We start from the raw sequence: 22,555 nt of genomic DNA on the forward strand, positions 1-22,555 counted from the left end.
AAAAAGAAGAGAGCACATTACGCCGGTGCTGAAGTCTCTTCACTGGCTCCCCGTCGAGTCTAGAATCAAATTCAAAATTCTACTCTTGACCTACAAAGCCATAAATGACATGGCCCCATCCTACCTCAAAGATGCTATAGAACCATATCATCCAAACAGAGCTCTTCGCTCTCAGAATGCTGGCCTTCTGGTGGTGCCAAGAGTCTCTAAAAGTACTGTAGGAGGTAGAGCGTTTAGCTACCAAGCTCCTGTGTTATGGAATCAGCTCCCGACCCATGTTAAATATGCTGACACAGTCTCTTCATTTAAGTCCAGGCTTAAAACGTTCCTCTTCGAAATCGCTTATGGTCAGAGTAGTTAGGAACAGAAAGATAAACCCACAGCTTCAGCTACGCTGCCCTAGGAGTAACTATGCTGGGGGAAGTATGACAGCTTGAGCACTATCCTCTTCTTCTTCTGACTACTTAAGCTATCAAACAATATTTATTTTTTGATTCCACTTGCAAACTGTTCACCGCCTTCTTTTCTTTCTCTCACTCCTGAGGACCTGTGGACCCAGATGCCCCTCCCCTGGTGAAGTGGTCCCTGCCCTGTGTGGACGGTCCCTCATCTGCCTGAAGAGTGGCTCCAGTTCGCCTCAGTCGGTCCCTCATCTGCCTGAAGAGTGGGTCCAGCTCGCCTCCGACGGTCCCTCGTCTGCCTGAAGAGTGGGTCCAGCTCGCCTCCGACGGTCCCTCGTCTGCCTGAAGAGTGGGTCCAGCTCGACTCAGACGGTCCCTCTTCTGCCTGAAGAGTGGGTCCAGCTCGACTCAGACGGTCCCTCATCTGCCTGAAGAGTGGGTCCAGTTCGCCTCAGTCGGTCCCTCTTCTGCCTGAAGAGTGGGTCCAGCTCCAGTCTCCTTGTGTCCGTCTGTCCGTCTGTGAGAGTCGGATCTCTCCTTCACTGGAACTCTTCCAGGTTTCTACGTTTTTTTCCCAAAGAGGTTTTTTTTTTGTAGTTTTTCCTGGCCGAGAAGGAGAGTCTAAGGACAGAGGACCCTGGGACATCGTCCCTCGCCACCACAGACATTGTTGATTCATTTCTCCCTGTGGCCCTCAGAGGCAACTGTTGTTGTGATTTTTGGGCCTTACAAAAATAAATTGATTTGATTTGATTTGATTTGATGGTGCTGGCATGGTGCTGGTGTGGTGTGTGGTGCTGGCGTGGTGCTGGTGTGGTGCTGGCGTGGAGCATGGTGCTGGCATGGTGCTGGTGTGGTGCTGGCATGGTGCTGGCATGGTGCTGGCATGGTGCTGGCATGGTTCTGGCGTGGTGCTGGCGTGGTGCTGGCATGGTGCTGGCGTGGTGCTGGTGTGGTGCTGGCATGGTGCTGGCGTGGTGCTGGCGTGGTGCTGGTGTGGAGCATGGTGCTGGCGTGGTGCTGGCATGGTGCTGGCATGGTGCTGGCATGGTGCTGGCATGGTTCTGGCGTGGTGCTGGCATGGTGCTGGCATGGTGCTGGCGTGGTGCTGGTGTGGTGCTGGCATGGTGCTGGCGTGGTGCTGGCGTGGTGCTGGTGTGGAGTATGGTGCTGGCGTGGTGCTGGCGTGGCGCATGGTGCTGGCATGCTGCTGGCATGGTGTGTGGTGCTGGCGTGGTGCTGGTGTGGTGCTGGCATGGTGCTGGCATGGTGCTGGCATGGTGCTGGCATGGGGCTGGCATGGTGCTGGCGTGGTGCTGGCATGGTTCTGGCGTGGTGCTGGCATGGTGCTGGCATGGTGCTGGCATGGGGCTGGCATGGTGCTGGCGTGGTGCTGGCATGGTTCTGGCGTGGTGCTGGCATGGTGCTGGCGTGATGCTGGCGTGGTGCTGGCATTGTGCTGGCATGGTGCTGGTGTGGTGCACGCATGGTGCTGGTGTGATGCTGGCGTGGTGCTGGCATGGTGCTGGTGTGGTGCTGGCATGGTGCTGGTGGGGTGCTGGCATGGTGCTGGCGTGGAGCATGGTGCTGGCATGGGGCTGGAATGGTGCTGGCATGGTGCTGGCATGGTGCTGGCATGGTGCTGGTGTGGTGCTGGCATGGTGCTGGCGTGATGCTGGCGTGGTGCTGGCATGGTGCTGGTGTGGTGCTGGCATGGTGCTGGTGGGGTGCTGGCATGGTGCTGGCGTGGTGCTGGTGTGGTGCTGGCATGGTGCTGGCATGGTGCTGGTGTGGTGCTGGCGTGGTGCTGGCATGGTTCTGGCGTGGTGCTGGCATGGTGCTGGCATGGTGCTGGTGTGGTGCTGGTGTGGTGCTGGCATGGTGCTGGCGTGGTGCTGGCGTGGAGCATGGTGCTGGCATGGTGCTGGCGTGGTGCTGGCGTGGAGCATGGTGCTGGCGTGGTGCTGGCGTGGCACATGGTGCTGGCATGCTGCTGGCATGGTGTGTGGTGCTGGCGTGGTGCTGCCGTGGTGCTGGCGTGGAGCATGGTGCTGGCATGGGGCTGGCGTGGTGCTGGCATGGTGCTGGCATGGTGCTGGCATGGTGCTGGCGTGGTGCTGGCGTGGAGCATGGTGCTGGCATGGTGCTGGTGTGGTGCTGGCATGGTGCTGGCATGGTGCTGGCATGGTGCTGGCATGGTTCTGGCATGGTGCTGGCATGGTGCTGGCATGGTTCTGGCGTGGTGCTGGCGTGGTGCTGGCATGGTGCTGGCGTGGTGCTGGCGTGGTGTTGGCATGGTGCTGGCGTGGTGTTGGCGTGGTGCTGGTGTGGAGCATGGTGCTGGCGTGGTGCTGGCATGGTGTGTGGTGCTGGCGTGGTGCTGGCGTGGTGCTGGCATGGTGCTGGCGTGGTGCTGGCGTGGTGCTGGCGTGGCGCATGGTGCTAGCATGGTGCTGGCGTGGTGCTGGCATGGTGCTGGCATGGTGCTGGCATGGTGCTGGCATGGTTCTGGCGTGGTGCTGGCATGGTGCTGGCATGGTGCTGGCATGGTGCTGGTGTGGTGCTGGCATGGTGCTGGCGTGGTGCTGGCGTGGTGCTGGTGTGGTGCTGGCATGGTGCTGGCGTGGTGCTGGCGTGGTGCTGGTGTGGAGCATGGTGCTGGCGTGGTGCTGGCGTGGTGCTGGCATGGTGCTGGCATGGTGCTGGTGTGGTGCTGGCATGGTGCTGGCGTGGTGCTGGCGTGGTGCTGGTGTGGAGCATGGTGCTGGCGTGGTGCTGGCGTGGCGCATGGTGCTGGCATGCTGCTGGCATGGTGTGTGGTGCTGGCGTGGTGCTGGTGTGGTGCTGGCGTGGAGCATGGTGCTGGCATGGGGCTGGAATGGTGCTGGCATGGTGCTGGCGTGGTGCTGGCATGGTGCTGGCATGGTGCTGGCATGGTGCTGGCATGGGGCTGGCATGGTGCTGTCGTGGTGCTGGCATGGTTCTGGCGTGGTGCTGGCATGGTGCTGGCATGGTGCTGGCATGGGGCTGGCATGGTGCTGGCGTGGTGCTGGCATGGTTCTGGCGTGGTGCTGGCATGGTGCTGGCATGGTGCTGGTGTGGTGCTGGCATGGTGCTGGCGTGGTGCCGGTGTGGTGCTGGTGTGGAGCATGGTGCTGGCATGGTGCTGGCATGGGGCTGGCATGGTGCTGGCGTGGTGCTGGCATGGTAGTGGCGTGGTGCTGGCATGGTGCTGGCGTGATGCTGGCGTGGTGCTGGCATGGTGCTGGCATGGTGCTGGCATGGTGCTGGCATGGTGCTGGTGTGGTGCTGGCGTGGAGTGTGGTGCCGGCATGGTGCTGGCATGGTGCTGGTGTGGTACTGGCGTGGTGCTGGCGTGGTGCTGGCGTGGAGCATGTGCTTGCGTGGTGCTGGCATGGTGCTGGCATGGTGCTGGCGTGGTGCTGGCGTGGTGCTGGCATGGGGCTGGCATGGTGCTGGCATGGTGCTGGCTCGGTGCTGGCGTGGTGCTGGTGTGGTGCTGGCGTGGTGCTGGCATGGGGCTGGCATGGAGCTGGCATGGTGCTGGCATGGGGCTGGCATGGTTCTGGCATGGTGCTGGCGTGGTGCTGGCGTGGTGCTGGCATAGTGCGGGCATGGTGCTGGCATGGTGCTGGCATGGTGCTGGCGTGGTGCTGGCGTGGTGCTGGCATAGTGCTGGCATGGGGCTGGCATGGTGCTGGCGTGGTGCTGGCATGGTGCTGGTGTGGTGCCGGCGTGGTGCTGGTGTGGAGCATGGTGCTGGCATGGTGCTGGCGTGATGCTGGCGCGGTGCTGGCATGGTGCTGGCATGGTGCTGGCATGGTGCTGGTGTGGTGCTGGCATGGTGCTGGCATGGTGCTGGCGTGGAGCATCGTGCTGGCGTGGTGCTGGCATGGTGCTGGCGTGGTGCTGGCATGGGGCTGGCATGGTTCTGGCGTGGTGCTGGCATGGTGCTGGCGTGGTGCTGGCATGGTGCTGGCATGGTGCTGGTGTGGTGCTGGCATGGTGCTGGCATGGTGCTGGCGTGGAGCATCGTGCTGGCATGGTGCTGGCATGGTGCTGGCGTGGAGCATCGTGCTGGCGTGGTGCTGGCGTGGTGCTGGCATGGTGCTGGCGTGGTGCTGGCGTGGCACATGGTGCTGGCATGCTGCTGGCATGGTGCTGGTGTGGTGCTGGCATGGTGCTGGCGTGGTGCTGGCATGGTGTGTGGTGCTGGCGTGGCACATGGTGCTGGCATGCTGCTGGCATGGGGCTGGCATGGTGCTGGCGTGGTGCTGGCATGGTGCTGGTGTGGTGCTGGCGTGGTGATGGTGTGGAGCATGGTGCTGGCATGGTGCTGGCGTGGTGCTGGCATGGTGCTGGCGTGATGCTGGCGTGGTGCTGGCATGGTGCTGGCATGGTGCTGGCATGGTGCTGGTGTGGTGCTGGCATGGTGCTGGCATGGTGCTGGCATGGTGCTGGTGTGGTGCTGGCATGGTGCTGGCGTGATGCTGGCGTGGTGCTGGCATGGTGCTGGCATGGTGCTGGCATGGTGCTGGTATGGTGCTGGTGTGGTGCTGGCGTGGTGCTGGCATGGTGCTGGCATGGTGCTGGCATGGTGCTGGCATGGTGCTGGTGTGGTGCTGGCGTGGAGCGTGGTGCTGGCATGGTGCTGGCATGGTGCTGGCATGGTGCTGGCATGGTGCTGGCGTGGTGATGGTGTGGAGCATGGTGCTGGCATGGTGCTGGCGTGATGCTGGCGTGGTGCTGGCATGGTGCTGGCATGGTGCTGGCATGGTGCTGGTGTGGTGCTGGCATGGTGCTGGCGTGATGCTGGCGTGGTGCTGGCATGGTGCTGGCATGGTGCTGGCATGGTGCTGGCATGGTGCTGGTGTGGTGCTGGCGTGGTGCTGGCATGGTGCTGGCATGGTGCTGGCATGGGGCTGGCATGGTTCTGGCATGGTGCTGGCATGGTGCTGGCATGGGGCTGGCATGGTTCTGGCATGGTTCTGGCATGGTGCTGGCGTGGTGCTGGTGTGGTGCTGGCGTGGTGCTGGCATGGGGCTGGCATGGTGCTGGCATGGTGCTGGCATGGGGCTGGCATGGTTCTGGCATGGTGCTGGCGTGGTGCTGGCATAGTGCAGGCATGGTGCTGGTGTGGTGCTGGCATGGTGCTGGTGTGGTGCTGGCGTGGAGCATCGTGCTGGCGTGGTGCTGGCATGGTGCTGGCGTGGTGCTGGCATGGGGCTGGCATGGTGCTGGCATGGTGCTGGTGTGGTGCTGGCGTGGAGCATCGTGCTGGCGTGGTGCTGGCATGGTGCTGGCGTGGTGCTGGCATGGGGCTGGCATGGTGCTGGTGTGGTGCTGGTGTTGTGCTGGCATGGTGCTGGCATGGTGCTGGCATGGGGCTGGCATGGTGCTGGCGTGGTGCTGGCGTGGTGCTGGCATGGTGCTGGCATGGTGCTGGCATGGTGCTGGCGTGGAGCATCGTGCTGGCGTGGTGCTGGCATGGTGCTGGCGTGGTGCTGGCATGGGGCTGGCATGGTGCTGGTGTGGTGCTGGTGTTGTGCTGGCATGGTTCTGGCATGGTGCTGGCATGGTGCTGGTGTGGTGCTGGCATGGTGCTGGCATGGTGCTGGCATGGTGCTGGCATGGTGCTGGCGTGGTACTGGCGTGGTGCTGGTGTGGATTATGGTGCTGGCATGGTGCTGGTGTGGTGCTGGCGTGGTGCTGGCATGGTGCTGGCATGGTGTGTGGTGCTGGCATGGGGCTGGCATGGGGCTGGCATGGTGCTGGCGTGGTGCTGGTGTGGTGCAGGCATGGTGCTGGTGTGGTGCTGGCATGGAGCGTGGTGCTGGCATGGGGCTGGCATGGGGCTGGCATGGTGCTGGCGTGGTGCTGGTGTGGTGCTGGCATGGTGCTGGTGTGGTGCTGGCATGGTGCTGGCATGGTGCTGGCGTGGTGCTGGCGTGGTTCTGGCATGGGGCTGGCATGGTGCTGGTGTGGTGCTGGCGTGGTTCTGGCATGGGGCTGGCGTGGTGCTGGTGTGGTGCTGGCATGGTGCTGGTGTGGTGCTGGCATGGTGCTGGTGTGGTGCTGGCATGGTTCTGGCGTGGTGCTGGTGTGGTGCTGGCATGGTGCTGGTGTGGTGCTGGCATGGTGCTGGTGTGGTGCTGGCATGGTTCTGGCGTGGTGCTGGTGTGGTGCTGGCATGGTGCTGGTGTGGTGCTGGCATGGTGCTGGTGTAGTGCTGACATGGTGCTGGTGTGGTGCTGGCATGGGGCTGGCATGGTTCTGGCATGGTGCTGGCATGGTGCTGGCATGGTGCTGGTGTGGTGCTGGCATGGGGCTGGCATGGGGCTGGCATGGGGCTGTCATGGTGCTGGCATGGTGCTGGCGTGGTGCTGGCATGGTGCTGGCATGGTGCTGGCATGGTGCTGGCGTGGTGCTGGCATGGTGCTGGCATGGTGCTGGCATGGTGCTGGCATGGTGCTGGCGTGGTGCTGGCATGGTGCTGGCATGGTGCTGGCGTGGTGCTGGCTTGGTGCTGGCATGGTGCTGGCATGGTGCTGGCGTGGTGCTGGCGTGGTGCTGGCGTGGTGCTGGCATGGTGCTGGCGAGGTGCTGGCATGGTGCTGGCATGGTGCTGGCGTGGTGCTGGCATGGTGCTGGCGTGGTGCTGGCATGGTGCTGGCATGGTGTGTGGTGCTGGCATGGGGCTGGCATGGGGCTGGCATGGTGCTGGCGTGGTGCTGGTGTGGTGCTGGCATGGTGCTGGTGTGGTGCTGGCATGGAGCGTGGTGCTGGCATGGGGCTGGCATGGGGCTGGCATGGTGCTGGCGTGGTGCTGGTGTGGTGCTGGCATGGTGCTGGTGTGGTGCTGGCATGGTGCTGGCATGGTGCTGGCGTGGTGCTGGCGTGGTTCTGGCATGGGGCTGGCATGGTGCTGGTGTGGTGCTGGCGTGGTTCTGGCATGGGGCTGGCATGGTGCTGGCATTGTGCTGGTGTGGTGCTGGCATGGTTCTGGCGTGGTGCTGGTGTGGTGCTGGCATGGTGCTGGTGTGGTGCTGGCATGGTTCTGGCGTGGTGCTGGTGTGGTGCTGGCATGGTGCTGGTGTGGTGCTGGCATGGTGCTGGTGTAGTGCTGACATGGTGCTGGTGTGGTGCTGGCATGGGGCTGGCATGGTTCTGGCATGGTGCTGGCGTGGTGCTGGCATGGTGCTGGCATGGTGCTGGTGTGGTGCTGGCATGGGGCTGGCATGGGGCTGGCATGGGGCTGTCATGGTGCTGGCATGGTGCTGGCGTGGTGCTGGCATGGTGCTGGCATGGTGCTGGCATGGTGCTGGCATGGTGCTGGCATGGTGCTGGCGTGGTGCTGGCATGGTGCTGGCATGGTGCTGGCGTGGTGCTGGCTTGGTGCTGGCATGGTGCTGGCATGGTGCTGGCATGGTGCTGGCGTGGTGCTGGCGTGGTGCTGGCGTGGTGCTGGCATGGTGCTGGCGAGGTGCTGGCATGGTGCTGGCATGGTGCTGGCGTGGTGCTGGCATGGTGCTGGAGTGGTGCTGGCATGGTGCTGGTGTGGTGCTGGCATGGAGCATGGTGCTGGTGTTGTGCTGGCATGGTGCTGGCGTGGTGCTGGCATGGGGCTGGTGTGGTGCTGGCATGGTTCTGGCGTGGTGCTGGTGTGGTGCTGGCTTGGTGCTGGCGTGGAGCATGGTGCTGGCGTGGTGCTGGCGTGGTGCTGGCATGGTGCTGGCATGGTGCTGGCGTGATGCTGGCGTGGTGCTGGCATGGTGCTGGCATGGTGCTGGCATGGTGCTGGTGTGGTGCTGGCATGGTGCTGGCGTGATGCTGGCGTGGTGCTGGCATGGTGCTGGCATGGTGCTGGCATGGTGCTGGTGTGGTGCTGGCGTGGTGCTGGCATGGTGCTGGCATGGTGCTGGCATGGGGCTGGCATGGTTCTGGCATGGTGCTGGCATGGTGCTGGCATGGGGCTGGCATGGTTCTGGCATGGTTCTGGCATGGTGCTGGCGTGGTGCTGGTGTGGTGCTGGCGTGGTGCTGGCATGGGGCTGGCATGGTGCTGGAATGGTGCTGGCATGGGGCTGGCATGGTTCTGGCATGGTGCTGGCGTGGTGCTGGCATAGTGCAGGCATGGTGCTGGTGTGGTGCTGGCATGGTGCTGGTGTGGTGCTGGCGTGGAGCATCGTGCTGGCGTGGTGCTGGCATGGGGCTGGCATGGGGCTGGCATGGTGCTGGCGTGGTGCTGGTGTGGTGCTGGCATGGTGCTGGTGTGGTGCTGGCATGGAGCGTGGTGCTGGCATGGGGCTGGCATGGGGCTGGTGTGGTGCTGGCATGGTGCTGGCGTGGTGCTGGTGTGGTGCTGGCATGGTGCTGGTGTGGTGCTGGCATGGTGCTGGCATGGTGCTGGCGTGGTGCTGGCGTGGTTCTGGTATGGGGCTGGCATGGTGCTGGTGTGGTGCTGGCGTGGTTCTGGCATGGGGCTGGCATGGTGCTGGCATGGTGCTGGTGTGGTGCTGGCATGGTTCTGGCGTGGTGCTGGTGTGGTGCTGGCATGGTGCTGGTGTGGTGCTGGCATGGTGCTGGTGTGGTGCTGGCATGGTTCTGGCGTGGTGCTGGTGTGGTGCTGGCATGGTGCTGGTGTGGTGCTGGCATGGGGCTGGCATGGTGCTGGTGTGGTGCTGGCATGCTGCTGGTGTGGTGCTGGTGTGGTGCTGGCATGGTTCTGGCGTGGTGCTGGTGTGGTGCTGGCGTGGTGCTGGTGTGGTGCTGGCATGGGGCTGGCATGGGGCTGGCATGGGGCTGGCATGGTGCTGGCGTGGTGCTGGCATGGTGCTGGCATGGTGCTGGCATGGTGCTGGCGTGGTGCTGGCATGGTGCTGGCATGGTGCTGGCATGGTGCTGGCATGGTGCTGGCGTGGTGCTGGCATGGTGCTGGCATGGTGCTGGCGTGGTGCTGGCTTGGTGCTGGCATGGTGCTGGCATGGTGCTGGCGTGGTGCTGGCGTGGTGCTGGCGTGGTGCTGGCATGGTGCTGGCGAGGTGCTGGCATGGTGCTGGCATGGTGCTGGCGTGGTGCTGGCATGGTGCTGGCGTGGTGCCGGCATGGTGCTGGCATGGTGTGTGGTGCTGGCATGGGGCTGGCATGGGGCTGGCATGGTGCTGGCGTGGTGCTGGTGTGGTGCTGGCATGGTGCTGGTGTGGTGCTGGCATGGAGCGTGGTGCTGGCATGGGGCTGGCATGGGGCTGGCATGGTGCTGGCGTGGTGCTGGTGTGGTGCTGGCATGGTGCTGGTGTGGTGCTGGCATGGTGCTGGCATGGTGCTGGCGTGGTGCTGGCGTGGTTCTGGCATGGGGCTGGCATGGTGCTGGTGTGGTGCTGGCGTGGTTCTGGCATGGGGCTGGCATGGTGCTGGCATTGTGCTGGTGTGGTGCTGGCATGGTTCTGGCGTGGTGCTGGTGTGGTGCTGGCATGGTGCTGGTGTGGTGCTCGCATGGTTCTGGCGTGATGCTGGTGTGGTGCTGGCATGGGGCTGGCATGGTTCTGGCATGGTGCTGGCGTGGTGCTGGCATGGTGCTGGCATGGTGCTGGTGTGGTGCTGGCATGGGGCTGGCATGGGGCTGGCATGGGGCTGTCATGGTGCTGGCATGGTGCTGACGTGGTGCTGGCATGGTTCTGGCATGGTGCTGGCGTGGTGCTGGCATGGTGCTGGCATGGTGCTGGCATGGTGCTGGTGTGGTGCTGGCATGGGGCTGGCATGGGGCTGGCATGGGGCTGTCATGGTGCTGGCATGGTGCTGGCGTGGTGCTGGCATGGTGCTGGCATGGTGCTGGCATGGTGCTGGCGTGGTGCTGGCATGGTGCTGGCGTGGTGCTGGCGTGGTGCTGGCATGATGCTGGAGTGGTGCTGGCATGGTGCTGGCATGGTGCTGGCATGGAGCATGGTGCTGGTGTTGTGCTGGCATGGTGCTGGCGTGGTGCTGGCGTGGTGCTGGCGTGGTGCTGGCATGGTGCTGGCGAGGTGCTGGCATGGTGCTGGCATGGTGCTGGCGTGGTGCTGGCATGGTGCTGGCGTGGTGCTGGCATGGTGCTGGCATGGTGTGTGGTGCTGGCATGGGGCTGGCATGGGGCTGGCATGGTGCTGGCGTGGTGCTGGTGTGGTGCTGGCATGGTGCTGGTGTGGTGCTGGCATGGAGCGTGGTGCTGGCATGGGGCTGGCATGGGGCTGGCATGGTGCTGGCGTGGTGCTGGTGTGGTGCTGGCATGGTGCTGGTGTGGTGCTGGCATGGTGCTGGCATGGTGCTGGCGTGGTGCTGGCGTGGTTCTGGCATGGGGCTGGCATGGTGCTGGTGTGGTGCTGGCGTGGTTCTGGCATGGGGCTGGCATTGTGCTGGTGTGGTGCTGGCATGGTTCTGGCGTGGTGCTGGTGTGGTGCTGGCATGGTGCTGGTGTGGTGCTGGCATGGTTCTGGCGCGGTGCTGGTGTGGTGCTGGCATGGTGCTGGTGTGGTGCTGGCATGGTGCTGGTGTAGTGCTGACATGGTGCTGGCGAGGTGCTGGCATGGTGCTGGCATGGTGCTGGCGTGGTGCTGGCATGGTGCTGGAGTGGTGCTGGCATGGTGCTGGTGTGGTGCTGGCGTGGTGCTGGCGTGGTGTTGGCATGGTTCTGGCGTGGTGCTGGCGTGGAGCATGGTGCTGGCATGGTGCTGGCGTGGTGCTGGTGTGGTGCTGGCGTGGTGCTGGCATTGTGCTGGCATGGTGCTGGCTTGGTGCTGGCATGGTTCTGGCGTGGTACTGGCATGGAGCGTGGTGCTGGCATGGGCCTGGCATGGTGCTGGCTTGGTGCTGGCATGGTGCTGGCGTGGAGCATGGTGCTGGCGTGGTTCTGGCATGGTGCTGGCATGGTGCTGGTGTGGTGCTGGTGTGGTGCTGGCTTGGTGCTGGTGTGGTGCTGGCATGGTTCTGGCGTGGTGCTGGTGTGGTGCTGGCATGGTGCTGGCATGGTGCTGGTGTGGTGCTGGCATGGTTCTGGCGTGGTGCTGGTGTGGTGCTGGCTTGGTGCTGGCATAGGGCTGGCATGGTGCTGGCATTGTGCTGGCATGGGGCTGGCATGGGGCTGGCATGGTGCTGGCATGGTGCTGGCGTGGTGCTGGCATGGTGCTGGCGTGGTGCTGGCATGGGGCTGGCATGGGGCTGGCATGGTGCTGGCATGGTGCTGGCATGGGGCTGGCATGGTTCTGGCATGGTGCTGGCTTGGTGCTGGCATGGTGCTGGCATGGTGCTGGCATGGTGCTGGCTTGGTGCTGCGTGGTGCTGGCGTGGTGCTGGCATGGTGCTGGCATGGTGCTGGTGTGGTGCTGGTGTGGTGCTGGCATGGTGCTGGCATAGGGCTGGCATGGTGCTGGCATTGTGCTGGCATGGGGCTGGCATGGTGCTGGTGTGGTGCTGGCATGGTGCTGGCGTGGTGCTGGCGTGGTGCTGGCGTGGTGCTGGCATGGTGCTGGCATGGTGCTGGCATGGTGCTGGCATGGAGCATGGTGCTGGTGTTGTGCTGGCATGGTGCTGGCATGGTGCTGGCATGGAGCATGGTGCTGGTGTTGTGCTGGCGTGGTGCTGGCATGGTGCTGGCGTGGTGCTGGCGTGGTGCTGGTGTGGTGCTGGCGTGGTGTTGGCATGGAGCATGGTGCTGGTGTGGTGCTGGCGTGGTGTTGGCATGGAGCATGGTGCTGGTGTGGTGCTGGCATGGTGCTGGCATGGTGCTGGCATGGAGCATGGTGCTGGTGTTGTGCTGGCATGGTGCTGGCGTGGTGCTGGCATGGGGCTGGCGTGGTGCTGGCATGGTGCTGGCATGGTGTGTGGTGCTGGCGTGGTGCTGGTGTGGTGCTGGCATGGTTCTGGCGTGGTACTGGCATGGAGCGTGGTGCTGGCATGGGCCTGGCATGGGGCTGGCATGGGGCTGGCATGGTGCTGGTGTGGTGCTGGTGTGGTGCTGGCATGGTTCTGGCGTGGTGTGTGGTGCTGGCGTGATGCTGGCGTGGAGCATGCTGCTGGCATGGTGTGTGGTGCTGGCGTGGTGCTGGCATTGTTCTGGCGTGATGCTGGCGTGGAGCATGCTGCTGTTATGGTGTGTGGTGCTGGCGTGGTGTTGGCATGGTTCTGGCGTGGGGCTGGCATGGTGCTGGCATGGTGCTGGCATGGTGCTGGCATGGGGCTGGCATGGTGCTGGCATGGTGCTGGCGTGGTGCTGGCATGGTGCTGGCGTGGTGCTGGCATGGGGCTGGCATGGGGCTGGCATGGTGCTGGCATGGTGCTGGCATGGGGCTGGCATGGTTCTGGCATGGTGCTGGCTTGGTGCTGGCATGGTGCTGGCATGGTGCTGGCTTGGTGCTGCGTGGTGCTGGCGTGGTGCTGGCATGGTGCTGGCATGGTGCTGGTGTGGTGCTGGTGTGGTGCTGGCATGGTTCTGGCGTGGTGCTGGTGTGGTGCTGGTGTGGTGCTGGCATGGTGCTGGCATAGGGCTGGCATGGTGCTGGCATTGTGCTGGCATGGGGCTGGCATGGTGCTGGTGTGGTGCTGGCATGGTGCTGGCGTGGTGCTGGCGTGGTGCTGGCGTGGTGCTGGCATGGTGCTGGCATGGTGCTGGCATGGTGCTGGCATGGAGCATGGTGCTGGTGTTGTGCTGGCATGGTGCTGGCATGGTGCTGGCATGGAGCATGGTGCTGGTGTTGTGCTGGCGTGGTGCTGGCATGGTGTTGGCGTGGTGCTGGCGTGGTGCTGGTGTGGTGCTGGCGTGGTGTTGGCATGGAGCATGGTGCTGGTGTGGTGCTGGCATGGTGCTGGCATGGAGCATGGTGCTGGTGTTGTGCTGGCATGGTGCTGGCGTGGTGCTGGCGTGGTGCTGGCGTGGTGCTGGCATGGTGCTGGCGAGGTGCTGGCATGGTGCTGGCATGGTGCTGGCGTGGTGCTGGCATGGTGCTGGCGTGGTGCTGGCATGGTGCTGGCATGGTGTGTGGTGCTGGCATGGGGCTGGCATGGGGCTGGCATGGTGCTGGCGTGGTGCTGGTGTGGTGCTGGCATGGTGCTGGTGTGGTGCTGGCATGGAGCGTGGTGCTGGCATGGGGCTGGCATGGGGCTGGCATGGTGCTGGCGTGGTGCTGGTGTGGTGCTGGCATGGTGCTGGTGTGGTGCTGGCATGGTGCTGGCATGGTGCTGGCGTGGTGCTGGCGTGGTTCTGGCATGGGGCTGGCATGGTGCTGGTGTGGTGCTGGCGTGGTTCTGGCATGGGGCTGGCATTGTGCTGGTGTGGTGCTGGCATGGTTCTGGCGTGGTGCTGGTGTGGTGCTGGCATGGTGCTGGTGTGGTGCTGGCATGGTTCTGGCGTGGTGCTGGTGTGGTGCTGGCATGGTGCTGGTGTGGTGCTGGCATGGTGCTGGTGTAGTGCTGACATGGTGCTGGCGAGGTGCTGGCATGGTGCTGGCATGGTGCTGGCGTGGTGCTGGCATGGTGCTGGAGTGGTGCTGGCATGGTGCTGGTGTGGTGCTGGCGTGGTGCTGGCGTGGTGTTGGCATGGTTCTGGCGTGGTGCTGGCGTGGAGCATGGTGCTGGCATGGTGCTGGCGTGGTGCTGGTGTGGTGCTGGCGTGGTGCTGGCATTGTGCTGGCATGGTGCTGGCTTGGTGCTGGCATGGTTCTGGCGTGGTACTGGCATGGAGCGTGGTGCTGGCATGGGCCTGGCATGGTGCTGGCTTGGTGCTGGCATGGTGCTGGCGTGGAGCATGGTGCTGGCGTGGTTCTGGCATGGTGCTGGCATGGTGCTGGTGTGGTGCTGGTGTGGTGCTGGCTTGGTGCTGGTGTGGTGCTGGCATGGTTCTGGCGTGGTGCTGGTGTGGTGCTGGCATGGTTCTGGCGTGGTGCTGGTGTGGTGCTGGCTTGGTGCTGGCATAGGGCTGGCATGGTGCTGGCATTGTGCTGGCATGGGGCTGGCATGGGGCTGGCATGGTGCTGGCGTGGTGCTGGCATGGGGCTGGCATGGGGCTGGCATGGTGCTGGCATGGTGCTGGCGTGGTGCTGGCATGGTGCTGGCGTGGTGCTGGCATGGGGCTGGCATGGGGCTGGCATGGTGCTGGCATGGTGCTGGCATGGGGCTGGCATGGTTCTGGCATGGTGCTGGCTTAGTGCTGGCATGGTGCTGGCATGGTGCTGGCATGGTGCTGGCTTGGTGCTGCGTGGTGCTGGCGTGGTGCTGGCATGGTGCTGGCATGGTGCTGGTGTGGTGCTGGTGTGGTGCTGGCATGGTGCTGGCATAGGGCTGGCATGGTGCTGGCATTGTGCTGGCATGGGGCTGGCATGGTGCTGGTGTGGTGCTGGCATGGTGCTGGCGTGGTGCTGGCGTGGTGCTGGCATGGAGCATGGTGCTGGTGTTGTGCTGGCATGGTGCTGGCATGGTGCTGGCATGGAGCATGGTGCTGGTGTTGTGCTGGCGTGGTGCTGGCATGGTGCTGGCGTGGTGCTGGCGTGGTGCTGGTGTGGTGCTGGCGTGGTGTTGGCATGGAGCATGGTGCTGGTGTGGTGCTGGCATGGTGCTGGCATGGTGCTGGCATGGAGCATGGTGCTGGTGTTGTGCTGGCATGGTGCTGGCGTGGTGCTGGCATGGGGCTGGCGTGGTGCTGGCATGGTGCTGGCATGGTGTGTGGTGCTGGCGTGGTGCTGGTGTGGTGCTGGCATGGTTCTGGCGTGGTACTGGCATGGAGCGTGGTGCTGGCATGGGCCTGGCATGGGGCTGGCATGGGGCTGGCATGGTGCTGGTGTGGTGCTGGTGTGGTGCTGGCATGGTTCTGGTGTGGTGCTGGCATGGTGCTGGCGTGGTGCTGGCGTGGTACTGGTGTGGAGCATTGTGCTGGTGTGGTGCTGGCATGGTTCTGGCGTGGTGTGTGGTGCTGGCGTGATGCTGGCGTGGAGCATGCTGCTGGCATGGTGTGTGGTGCTGGCGTGGTGCTGGCATTGTTCTGGCGTGGTGCTGGCGTGGAGCATGCTGCTGTTATGGTGTGTGGTGCTGGCGTGGTGTTGGCATGGTTCTGGCGTGGTGCTGGCGTGGAGCATGGTGCTGGCATGGTGCTTGCGTGATGCTGGCGTGCTGCTGGCGTGGAGCATGGTGCTGGCATGGTGCTGGTGTGGTGCTGGCGTGGTGCTGGCGTGGTGCTGGCATGGTGCTGGCGTGGTGCTGGTGTGGTGCTGGCGTGGTGCTGGCATGGTGCTGGCGTGGTGCTGGTGTGGTGCTGGCATGGTGCTGGCATGGTTTTGGCATGAGGAGTTTGCATTTGCAGATGGGCGTGATTGGGCACATCTGGTGAGCGCCTGGAGTCACTTTGAAACACCTTCTCCATTTCACTTTTCTGAGACAGAACTTGGGAAACTTCTGCAGCTTTTCTGCTTTGATACAACTTGACTTTTTCCCTATCGTTCATCTCTTTTCCACAGCAGCGACGCAACCCAATCCAGCCGAACGTCAGATGTGTCATTTCCAACAGCTGGGGTTTGGAGGGGAAGTGGAAACATGTGCGGGGCGTCCCGGGAGAGGATGAGGAGGAGGAGGAGGAGGAGGAAGAGGAAGAGGAAGAGGAGGAGGAGGAGGAGGAGGAGGAGGAGGAGGAGGAGGAGGAGGAGGAGGAGGAGGAGGAGGAGGAGGAGGAGTGCACTCAAACATCCCCGGAATGAGACCACAGCGCCTTCCACAGAGAGACTAACCAGGGAGTGCAGCCTGAACCAGGGATGAGAGGGCACGCTTCTGCTCCACAGACCCCTCCACCGGCCTCAGCGGCCTCAGCGGCCTCAGCGGCCTCAGCGGCCTCAGCGGCCTCAGCGGCCTCAGCGGCCTCAGCGGGCCGAGCGGGCCGAGCGGGCCGAGCGGGCAGACGCTTTGGCAGACTGGGCAGCAGGACGGCTGATGGTGGCTCCCTGCAGTGAGTACAGCCTTTGGTTTTTATGGTTGTTTGCAGTTGTAAATGAATCATGTAAAGAGTTCATATGTGAGGAGCCAGAGAAAGTAACATTTATTTGACCTGAGTAAAGATTAGAAAGAATAATATATGTAAAATATAAAGCTCTTAGACTTTAAACAAGAATCATAATTTGGTCATCGTAATTGTTGGACGACATTCATTCATTTTCTCCCGCTTGTTCCCGTTTGGGGTCACAGGTGATTGGAGCCTATCCCAGTGACTTTGGGCCTTAGGCGGGGCACAATCTGGACTACACAGACTCTAAACAACACAGCGAAAGAGTTTGAAAAAAGAACAAAAGTAGTGGCATTTAACAGGATGAACAGTGGCAGAGTGGTTAGCACTCACCTCACAACACGTGCATGTGTGAGGTAAACTGGTCATTGTGTCTGTGTCCGTGTTCACCCTGCGACGAGCTGACCCTGTCAAGGCTGAACCCGCCTGAGGCCGAGTCACCTGTGACCCCTGACCCCTGACAGAACAGGCCGTAGAAAATACATGAATGGAATTATTGGATTTTATTTATTTTTGTGTAGTGAAGTGAAATTTATTTAAAACTACTCTTCATTCATAAATATTCTGTCTTGAACAGTTGGTTGATAATGTATTTAGAAAGTCTGAATGTACATTCGAGATACACATCAGCTTTAATGTTCATTAACATGAGTTTTCACCAGAGCGAGCACATTTTCACCCTCAGATTATACAAACAGTCATTATGAGTAAGGAGATTATGTTCTCCCACACCAGCAGAAACACAGAAACAGCAGTGTTTGTGACAGGGCAGCTCACCGCCCTGTGCTCCAGCATTAGAGCGCTGGACGTGCAGCAGTGCGATCGTCACGGACACAGAAGAGTGAGTATTTAGGGGTTTGTTACATTAGAATTGAAGGAACTTGTTGTTTACACGTGTAATTGAAGAAGTAATGATTTATACAGTTGTATCTGTACATTGTGATCATGTGTGTGAAAATATGTCAAATGATATTGAAGTTGTATCGTAATAACTTCACATTGTTAATAGTCGTACAATGAGTCCAGTTTGTTTGTTGCGACTGAAGTAAATGTTCCTTTGGAGGAAAACGGTCCACATGCTTTGTGAGTTCATCCTGAAATCCCTCAGGTGTGGGTCATCAGCCGAGAGCGCAGTCACCGGGCAGCCCTGCAAAAGCCGCCTCCGTTACCATGGTAACCGCCTCTCTGGAGTCTTCCTGCGCGGCCCCTCGTCCACTTCAGGATCCGTGGCATCGAGCATCAAGACGTCTCTGTCCATCCAGACCAGGAAGTCCAGCAGTGAGTACTGTCATGTGACCCTGACCTTCACTCAAGGTCAGGGTCTAACATGGAGACGTTCTGCTCCTGAGAGGTCATCCAGGTCCAGTCTCACACTACACTCTCCTCATTTGAGTTGGATTTCTCAAATATTGTGGATAAAGTCCATAAAACGTTTGACCCATGGCCATAGCTTATTAGTTTCACTAAACTTTTATTCATTGTCAACATGAATGTTTCTGTATCCGCACTGAACGCTTTGGGTTTGAATGTGAATACAGCAAAATAACGTGCTGTATATGTCAAGTTCTCCAAAGAGAGTTAACAGCTCAAATCCGCAGTAAACTCAGGAGGGGCTTTGTGGGAAGTGCTTTGGCAGCTGCAGGAAAAGATCATAAAATGTGTTGTTATTACAGCCATTTCTCCATTGGCCATCGCCGAGGACCCGTCTGAACTGTCCAATCACGTCACGGCCCCGGGGGTGCTGAAGGTTTTCGGGAGTGAGATCTGTCGAGGGGCGCACTACAAGAGCGTCCTGGCAACCACCCAGTCCAGTGCCAAGGAGCTGGTCAAAGAGGCGCTGGAGCGGTAAGACAAGGGTTAATGTGCTCTGATGATGTCACTCTGAGGGAGGGGCATGTGCTCTGATGATGTCACTCTGAGGGAGGGGCATGTGATCTGATGATGTCACTCTGAGGGAGGGTCATGTGCTCTGCTGATGTCATGATGTCACTCTGAGGGAGGGTCATGTGCTCTGCTGATGTCATGATGTCACTCTGAGGGAGGGTCATGTGCTCTGCTGATGTCATGATGTCACTCTGAGGGAGGGGCATGTGCTCTGCTGATGTCATGATGTCACTCTGAGAGAGGGTCATGTGCTCTGCTGATGTCCTTGTTCTTAGTTTGTTTCAGCTCCACAAACGTGTCTTTCTGAGGCTGTTGTTCGTATATATTATAGTGACAGAGAAGAACTTTGTGCGTTTTTGTTTGTGACGTAAATACAACCCACAGGTGACATCACGACATTCTAGAACCTGAACGATCTGGACGTCACTGTTGGACTGTCCCACGGCAGATTATTGACCCGGTGTTTGGCTCTTGAAACAAAGGAACAACAAGGACATAAGATGAATGTGACACGTTTGTGGAGATGTTTTCTTCTTGTACCATTGGCCACTTGCCTGACCAGCCGTTCCCAACACGTTTTGGCAAACTACTTATCAAAACTGTGTGAGGGCGGGGCTCGACCGCTGCGGTTCAATTTAGAGAGTTTAGAGCAGAGACAGAACCAATCACATAAACCCAGAAGTGACACAAAAAAGCGGCACGCTTAACCGGATGTTACGTAGCCCATGGCAACAAGGCGTGTTCCGCGTTATCCGTCCTGAACGCAGAAAATGTCTCCTGAATCGCGATGACGCCCTTCGTATAACCGCATCTAACGCACGTTCATCACGGCGAGCGGACTTTCCTGATCGTTCAAACCGAAGCGAGAGCAGAAGTAAACACTCGGTCACGAGCCGGGTCACGGGCCGGGTCACGAGCCGGGTCACGAGCCGGGTCACGAGCCGGGTCACGAGCCGGGTCACGAGCCGGGTCGGCCATCTTGAATGTTTTGGAACGGGGGTGGAAAGCGCTACTTCTGTATCTCAGTGTGACGCGTTGTCCGTAACTGGATTACCGACGATTTCATTGGCTCTGACTCTGATTCCAGACCCTTAATCATGCGAACAGAATGTGGGCGGGGCTGGCGGGTGAGGCAAATTGGCCACGCCCACCACACATGACCCCGCCCCCTTCAGCAGCACACACTCGCTCTGTGTGTGTCAGGAGTGTGCGGTTCTTTGATTAGGCCACGTTAGAGGTTTGGAATGTGTGCGATCCCATGACAAACCTTTAAATTTAAAGTATTAAGAGCCTTTATGTTGTGGAGGTTCTGCTGATGACGTCACTGAGAGGGGAATTTTCTGAGCTCAAAAACATGATAAATGTGTTTAAAAACTATACTCCAGTAAGAGTAAAGTTACTTCTAAATAATATTACTCAAGTACAAGTACAAAGTAGTGCTCCAAGAAATGACTTAAGTATGGTCAGAGTATTTTAAGAGAAAAATCATATTTTCAATTCCAAGTTAATGTAATTGGAAGGACAAATCCATAATTAATGTTCCAAATCTGCTCTTTTCCAGTCACATGTGACGGAGTCGTGAAAGCTTCTGTCACTACAGTTACTCAAAGTGAGAAGAGAAACTTGTTACTGCAGTACAAATATTGTGTACAAATACATAAAGTGTCAATAAGTTACTCCAAGAAGTATTTTTCCTTGGGAAAGGGACTGAATTAAAAGTGAGTAAATGTGAGTAAAAGTGAGTAAAGAGTAAATGTGAGTAAAAGTGAGTAAAGAGTAAATGTGAGTAAAAGTGAGTAAAGAGTAAATGTGAGTAAAAGTGAGTAAAGAGTAAATGTGAGTAAAAGTGAGTAAAGAGTAAATGTGAGTAAAAGTGAGTAAAGAGTAAATGTGAGTAAAAGTGAGTAAAGAGTAAATGTGAGTAAAAGTGAGTAAAGAGTAAAAGTGAGTAAAAGTGAGTAAAAGTGAGTAAATGTGAGTAAATGTGAGTAAAAGTGAGTAAATGTGAGTAAAAGTGAGTAAATGTGAGTAAAAGTGCCTGATCACTACCACCTCAGGTCCATTTGAACAAAAACTGCAAACAAAAAGATGCACATTAATCTTCCCTGTCAGAGCGTCGAGGTCACGACCTCCACTTTGCACTCGCTCATGTTTACAGGGTTAGCTTTAGGGTTCCCAATGAGGTTAGGGTTAGCTTGAGGGTTCCCAATGAGGTTAGGGTTAGCTTTAGGGTTCCCAATGAGGTTAGGGTTAGCTTTAGGGTTCCCAATGAGGTTAGGGTTAGCTTGAGGGTTCCCAATGAGGTTAGGGTTAGCTTGAGGGTTCCCAATGAGGTTAGAGTTAGCTTTAGGGTTCCCAATGAGGTTAGGGTTAGCTTGAGGGTTCCCAATGAGGTTAGGGTTAGCTTTAGGGTTCCCAATGAGGTTAGAGTTAGCTTTATGGTTCCCAATGAGGTTAGGGTTAGCTTTAGGGTTCCCAATGAGGTTAGGGTTAGCTTTAGGGTTCCCAATGAGGTTAGGGTTAGCTTTAGGGTTCCCAATGAGGTTAGGGTTAGCTTGAGGGTTCCCAATGAGGTTAGGGTTAGCTTTAGGGTTCCCAATGAGGTTAGAGTTAGCTTTAGGGTTCCCAATGAGGTTAGGGTTAGCTTGAGGGTTCCCAATGAGGTTAGGGTTAGCTTTAGGGTTCCCAATGAGGTTAGAGTTAGGTTTTGGGTTCCCAATGAGGTTAGAGTTAGCTTTAGGGTTCCCAATGAGGTTAGGGTTAGCTTTAGGGTTCCCAATGAGGTTAGAGTTAGCTTTAGGGTTCCCAATGAGGTTAGGGTTAGCTTTAGGGTTCCCAATGAGGTTAGGGTTAGCTTTAGGGTTCCCAATGAGGTTAGGGTTAGCTTTAGGGTTCCCAATGAGGTTAGGGTTAGCTTGAGGGTTCCCAATGAGGTTAGAGTTAGCTTTAGGGTTCCCAATGAGGTTAGAGTTAGCTTTAGGGTTCCCAATGAGGTTAGAGTTAGGTTTTGGGTTCCCAATGAGGTTAGAGTTAGCTTTAGGGTTCCCAATGAGGTTAGGGTTAGCTTTAGGGTTCCCAATGAGGTTAGGGTTAGCTTTAGGGTTCCCAATGAGGTTAGAGTTAGCTTTAGGGTTCCCAATGAGGTTAGGGTTAGCTTTAGGGTTCCCAATGAGGTTAGGGTTAGCTTGAGGGTTCCCAATGAGGTTAGAGTTAGCTTTAGGGTTCCCAATGAGGTTAGAGTTAGCTTTAGGGTTCCCAATGAGGTTAGGGTTAGCTTGAGGGTTCCCAATGAGGTTAGAGTTAGCTTTAGGGTTCCCAATGAGGTTAGGGTTAGCTTTAGGGTTCCCAATGAGGTTAGGGTTAGCTTTAGGGTTCCCAATGAGGTTAGAGTTAGCTTTAGGGTTCCCAATGAGGTTAGGGTTAGCTTTAGGGTTCCCAATGAGGTTAGAGTTAGCTTTAGGGTTCCCAATGAGGTTAGGGTTAGCTTTAGGGTTCCCAATGAGGTTAGGGTTAGCTTTAGGGTTCCCAATGAGGTTAGAGTTAGCTTTAGGGTTCCCAATGAGGTTAGAGTTAGCTTTAGGGTTCCCAATGAGGTTAGGGTTAGCTTTAGGGTTCCCAATGAGGTTAGAGTTAGCTTTAGGGTTCCCAATGAGGTTAGGGTTAGGTTTTGGGTTCCCAATAAGGGCCAGGTTTGCTAAGCAGGTCTTGGCAGAACTGAGTTGAGAAAAACACATTGTATTTTGAATTGTGGAGAAGAACAGGCCCTAAATATGAACTTATAACACGCTTGGCCGGGAAGAGAATGATCAAACCTATTTCAGTCCATCTAACACACCAAACCAGGACTAAACCAGGTCTAAACCAGGACTAAACCAGGACTAAACCAGGACTAAACCAGGACTAAACCAGGACTAAACCAGGACTAAACCAGGACTAAACCAGGACTAAACCAGGACTAAACCAGGTCTAAACCAGGACTAAACCAGGACTAAACCTGAACTAAACCTGAACTAAACCTGGAATAGATAAGAACTAAAAAAGGACCAAAGTTCAGCCTCAGTTCTCTGCTTCTCTCTTTAATGGAAGGGCTTGTTTTAGGTCTAGAGCTGCTGAGTCCACATTAAACCGCTCATGGTTGTAGTAGTGGTAGAGCCAAACAGACCTGTTTTAAACTCTAAACTCTATCTCTAATATAAGACTTCTAAATGTTCTTATATGATCCAATGTTCCTTTGTCCAAAC

At 58.7% G+C, this 22,555-nt stretch overlaps 1 protein-coding gene across 1 annotated transcript in view; it reads left to right on the forward strand.

The window, feature by feature from the left end:
- LOC140368789 (ras-associating and dilute domain-containing protein-like) overlaps positions 1 to 22,555 on the forward strand; it is a 72,786-nt gene that overhangs the window by 11,628 nt on the left and 38,603 nt on the right. The window contains exons 2-3 of the mRNA XM_072455846.1: positions 17,539 to 17,708; positions 18,104 to 18,275. Of these exons, the coding sequence (XP_072311947.1) occupies positions 17,539 to 17,708; positions 18,104 to 18,275 (342 nt within the window). The remainder of the gene's footprint in view (positions 1 to 17,538; positions 17,709 to 18,103; positions 18,276 to 22,555) is intronic.

The sequence above is a fragment of the Eucyclogobius newberryi genome, unplaced genomic scaffold (assembly GCF_026437365.1).
Source record: "Eucyclogobius newberryi isolate DKJ021-1_F unplaced genomic scaffold, fEucNew1.0.hap1 SCAF_20, whole genome shotgun sequence".
Lineage (NCBI taxonomy): Eukaryota > Metazoa > Chordata > Actinopteri > Gobiiformes > Gobiidae > Eucyclogobius > Eucyclogobius newberryi.